Consider the following 6,000-nt stretch of genomic DNA (forward strand, 5'->3'; position numbering starts at 1 on the left):
AAGTAAGGGAGTGTGTTCCAGAAATCTTTGAAGAATATAACTAGAAATTGCATGAAAAAGATTGGAGAGAGCAACTCAAGGTTATTTATGATGTAATTTGAAACTCAACTCCAACATGGATTCTTTTGGTTGCCTACTGGATATCTAGTTCATATTGAAGTTTTCTATTTGTTTGTTATAGGCTGTTTTGAATAATACGCCAAACTGTCTCTTTGATTCTTCTCTTCAGTTTTTCACAGTTAAGAGGGCTGTCAAGGTGGGATGTCACACAATCTTCCCTTGACATGTGTTAGGTCTGGTTAGGACATGTCATGAAAAAGGGCATGGATCCATTATAAATCTGAAAGATACAAAACTTATGTATCACATTCATCATTGCAGTAATGAATCTACATCAAAATTTCATATTGGTTTTCCAAAAGCATTCTGTTGTGTTTTCATACTTTTGTAACAAAGGGATAGTTTTAATTGTAAAGTTATGTGAGGAGTGTATAGCATACTGTGAAGTATATATTTGGTGTACTATTTTTTTTTAAGAATTGAGATCCAGTGGTATTCTGTATTACCCACACAACCAAATCAATATGGTTTGTTTTGCTTGGATTACCTTTATTTTACTTTGCTTTTCTGCATCTTTTGGCTATTTGCGAAGATGTGGATGAGTAATGATATGATTAAATTGATGAATGGACATTCATCAACATCCATGCCCAGGCTTGGACTTGAACCCAGGACCTCTGGCATCATAGCGTGATGTGCTAACCACTCATATCCAATTTTTGTTTGATTTATATTAAAACAATTATTGTCAGTAAAGGAAACGTTGACAAAAGGAAACCAAATCTGAACCTGTGTAGAACGGTATTGCTGCTTGTATCCAAATGTGATAGACTGAACTTCTAGCCCTATGTCCAATTAATGACTAGCAGGCTGACAAATACCAGATATGACCAGCTTCTGACCTCTAGCTGTTTTTTATTTTGTTTGGAACCCTTTTATCAAATGTCAGAACAGTTGAGCACCTTTCTTGCATACATTTTATCTCTGACAAAACTCATATAAACTCCACAATAAAAAATCCAAAGGCATGAAATCCAGTGATCAAGATTGTGAGAGTATTTGTCCATCATCACAAATCCACCTGCTATTGTAATGCAAATTCAAAACAGCATGTGCACTATATTGCTGCAAGGTGAATATGCTGTATATGAAATCAATCGACTTTCAACGTATCAAGAGACATGTCTGAATTTAAAAATGCCTCTTGAATAGTAACTTTCCAATGATTTTGATCAACGATCATGTCAAACCAGGCATTAAAATTTAGCCATCTCTCACCACTTAGCATATGAAGAATCTCTGATCCTTCTATTGATATATATTTGGTCTTTTTACTTCCCAGAGAAGTGAAAGGAGTACTTGTGTAAGAACACAACCTCAATAATTGGGGGTCTTCAATCCTGAGCAAAAAATCTACAGCTGAGATTAATCATTTCATTTTGCTATGGGTTCATTATGTAGCTTCAACTGAAATTCATATAGATGCAGATGATATTTCCGATTCAACATACTCTTAACACTCTTTGGAGTTGTAAGTTACCTCTGGGTGTTCTCCAAATCTACTTTCATAGTCATCTTGAAATCATACACCAACTCAGTTGATATCTTCCTCAGTCTTTTTGGGGTCTTCTACTTCTCTAAATGTAAAGAATACTGCTTACAATTTAACAATTTGGTTTTGGAAATTTAACTCTCTGGATTTTGGATAAACCTGCACTTCAAATTACTTTTTGTCTTAACCTTTTGCCGCCCAAGGCCTTTTTCACATGTAAGCCTCTCTTGCCCGAGCCGATTTTGAGCAAAATGCAGAGTTTCAATTAAATGAGTGTAGATCGGAGGCTAATTGCCCTAGAGAGATGAGTGATATACCGTTGTACGCGGAATGAACCAGAGATTCAGACTATATGAAATTTTTGCAAATTCGTCGTATATGTGGCGGGGGGGAGGGGGCTAACTCTCAAAATTCCAAAATTTTGGGGAAAAAAATTTTGTTTCCCCACCCTCCCCACAAGCAAAAAGTACATGACAGTGTCGACTTGCACATGGAAATGATCGCTAACATGTAAGGAACACAAAAATATTTGCATTATTATCATATGACCAATGTAACTTGAGTTATACCCCCGAAAGGAATTGTCGGCACGCCACTGATTCAAGCTTCAAAATGCAGCGGTACCTTGAAATGACTTTAGCTCAGAGACTATTTGCCCTGGAGATATGAACGATGTACCGTTGTATGCAAAATGAATCACAGATTCAGACGATATATAATTTATGCACATCCGGTGCACATATGGAGGGGGAAAGGGGGAAATCCCCTGAAAAGTTTTTTTTTTTAAAAAATGGTGTTTCTCCCCCCACCCCCCACCCCGAAAGAAGGATATGAAAAGTTCAAAATGCACATAGAAATTATCGCTGGCATGTAAGAAACAGACAAATATTTGCATCATTGCTGTATGACCAATGTAACGCGAGCTGTACCCCTGAAACGAAAGGCTTGTACGCCACTGTCTCAAGCTTCGGAATTGAGCGAAATGCAGTGTTACATTGAATTGACTACAGCTCAGAAACTATTTGCCCTGGAGATATGAACGATATACCGTTGTATGCAAAATGAATCACAGATTCAGACGATATATAATTTATGAACATTCGGCACACATATGGAGGGGAAAAAGGGGGAAATCCCCTGGAAAGATTTTTTTAAAAAATGGGGTTTCTCCCCCCCCCCCGAAAAAAAGGATATGAAAAGTTCAAAATGCACATAGAAATTATCGCTGGCATGTAAGAAACAGAAAAATATTTGCATCATTGCCGTATGACCAATGTAACACAAGCTGTACCCCTGAAACGAAAGGCTTGTACTCCACTGTCTCAAGCTTAGGAATTGAGCGAAATGCAGAGTTACATTGAATTGACTACAGCTCAGAGACTATTTGCCCTGGAGATATGAACGATATACCGTTGTACGCAGAATGAATCACAGATTCAGACGATATATAATTTATGCACATTCGGCGCACATATGGTGGGGGAAAGGGGGAGCTGAAAAAATTTCACATTCGGCGCACATATGGAGGGGGAAAGGGGTGAAATCCCTTGAATTTTTTTTAAAAGAATGGGGTTTCTCCCCCCTGCCCCCCCCCCGAAAAAAAGTATATGAAAAGTTAAAAATGGACCTTGAAATTATCGCTGGCATGTAAGAAACAGAAAAATATTTGCATCATTGCCGTATGACCAATGTAACGCGAGCTGTACCCCTGAAACGAAAGGCTTGTACGCCACTGACTCAAGCTTCGGAATTGAGCAAAATGCAGAGTTACATTGAATTGACTACAGCTCAGAAACTAAATGCCCTGGAGATATGAAAGATATACCATTGTACACAGAATGAATCACAGATTCAGACGATATATAATTTATGCACATTTGGCGTACATATGGAGGGGAAAGGGGGGAAATCCCCTGAAAATCCCTTTTTTTAAAAAAAAATGGTAGTTCCCCCCCCCCGCTCCCAAGAAAAGGATATCAAAATGCAAATATGCAAATTTGGCATATATATAAAGGGGGAGGGGAGGAATCCCTCAAAAATATTTTTTTTAAAAATAGGAAGAAGAGTATAAATAAGAATTTTTCTTTGTATTTACCTTTGCTGCTCCAGCTCCCAGGCTTGGTCTGGAGCCATGATGCCTTACTTCTGGTGGTACTCCATGGCTCCAGACACAGGGCCACCTTGCAGGTAACGCATCGGCATCTACTTCACCGTGAAGTTCGTGGCCTGCACAGCACACATCTCCCTTGTTCCTGTGCCATGGTGGGGAAATGACGGAAACCACTAACCTCGTAGCACGTGTTGGTAGAGGGAGATGAACTTGATGATGGACCAATTTGTGCAGCCCCTTGGGGAGCTGGGGTTCGAGTGCCTCGCCTGGCACTTGTCCCCAAAAGACTTATAGCCAACTTCTCACGGAACTCACAGTGCCTCACGTTCTGATGAAATCCCTTGAAGAGCAGGTAGGCATTCAGGATACATTGGTCGAGTAGGTGGAAGAAGAGCTTGACAGTCCACTTCATGGTCTTTCGTTGTACACCATAAGAATTAGTCATGCGGTCGGCCTTGTCAACGTAACCCATATGGGTATTGTATTCGCATACAATAGCCGGCCTGAGTACGTTGCCATGGTCATCCAAGAAATTTCCCTCAGCTGGTGACTGATGGATGTTCGTCAACAGGTACACCTCTCTCTTGTCTCTCCAACATATCACAGTCAAGTCATTCTTCACCCGAACACGTAGGTTACCTCTCTTCAGCTTCAAGTCAGTCTTTGTAAAGTTGGGTGGGAGGCCTTTTCATCGGTGATTAACGGTCCTGCAGCAATAGATACTTCTTGTTGCGAGATCATCAAATAGCTCTGGAGAAGAGAAGTAGTTGTCCATAAATAATTTATGACCAACTCCCTTCACCTTCTCTGTCAACGCTACAACTAAACCATGCGTCGCTGATGTCGTGGCAGTCGCTCTGTTCTTGTCCTTGCCCAGATATACAGTCATGTCATAGGTGTATCCCAAAGAATCACAGAGTTTGTAGATCTTGATCCCAAACCTCTTGTGTTTCTTTGGAATATACTGTTTGAAGATGACTTTCCCTTTGTACAAGACCATAGCTTCATCAACTGCTAAATGCTCTGTAGGATAGTAACAATTAATGCTAAGCTCATTGATTTTGTCAAAGACAAACCTCATCTTCCACAGCCTGTCATAATCGGGATCTTGGGGGGAGGGGTTCTTCGTGTTGTCCTCAAAGTGTAGGAATCTGAGCAAGTGATGAAAGCGGTTACGTGAAATCTGTTGTCCGTAAAACTGTGTGTGAAGGTGGGGTTTTCTGGACCAGTAGTCTCGCCAAGATAATCTGCGGTCATGTCCCATCAGTATTGTCAAACCAATGAAAATCTTCATTTCGTCAATGGTCACGTCAAGTTCGGGCTTTGTTGGCAAGACGACAATGCTACCACTCCGCCATCGGCAAGGCATAATGACCAGAGAATAACTGCAACCAAGACAGTCATATTGTAAAGCGAGTTCTTCTGCTTGCTATTAAAAAAAAAATGCCGAACCTTGCAAAACACCCGGGAAACCTTGAACTGTTCTTGTTGAAACTAAGTGACAGTTGTGTGAAGTAAGTCGCTCGGTGATTTTTAGTGTTCAGTCACCATGTTAGCCATTCTGGCATGTTAGAAAGGTAGTTGAGTCGATATTTCACTGGAAATAATGTGTTTTCCATTGTTGGGGGGAAAGCAAGCTTCCAGTTTGTATGAATAAGCTATTTCGTTCACTCCTGTTGGGCCACCCAGCAAAAAGTTGTAAAACTTCCTTGAAGAGTAAAAAATATACTGTTTCTTGTCACATTGCTACAAAGCTTTAAACACACGTACGTACATGAAGAATATGCATGGGTTGATTTATTTATTTATTTTTCTCTCTTTCTGAAGGCATACACACTTCTTATTCAAGAACCAGAATATTTGTGCCTTTCCTTTTTTTATTTTATTCGAATTTAAGGAGGGGTAGAGAGAGAGTACCATGACAAATAGCTACTGAAGTTTTAAAATGCGGCCTGCTATGTTCCTGCAGAGTTTTGTATGTCCCCTCCTAAGTTAGTGTCTCATACTTGTGTTTTCAGTTTCCAATATGGACACGTTAGAAACGAGTGTAGTAAATAAAATGGTGGAATAAAAATCATTTCGGCCTAATTCTTAATATATATGTTGATAAGTATATGGTTTTTATTATCCTGCTGAAAATGATGTTATGATAGCCTAGGTATTCTCCATCACCATTTCAGAGTGGCAAATGTTTAACTCTATTAAAAACATTAATTGTTGAATTTTATTTTTCAATGTTCAATTAGGTTAGAGAGAACTGTTCTGCATATTCAACGAA

General features: G+C 39.5%; 1 protein-coding gene across 1 annotated transcript in view; it reads left to right on the forward strand.

The window, feature by feature from the left end:
* The window catches only part of LOC145996725 (uncharacterized), a 39,045-nt gene extending 35,242 nt beyond the window's left edge, over positions 1-3,803 (forward strand). Inside the window, exon 4 of the mRNA XM_083133251.1 lies at positions 3,722-3,803. Within this exon, the coding sequence (XP_082989377.1) occupies positions 3,722-3,803 (82 nt within the window). The remainder of the gene's footprint in view (positions 1-3,721) is intronic.
* Positions 3,804-6,000: the final 2,197 nt, after the last annotated feature.

This window comes from Lepisma saccharinum, chromosome 13, assembly GCF_977018435.1.
Source record: "Lepisma saccharinum chromosome 13, izLepSacc3.1, whole genome shotgun sequence".
NCBI classification, from domain to species: Eukaryota; Metazoa; Arthropoda; class Insecta; order Zygentoma; family Lepismatidae; genus Lepisma; species Lepisma saccharinum.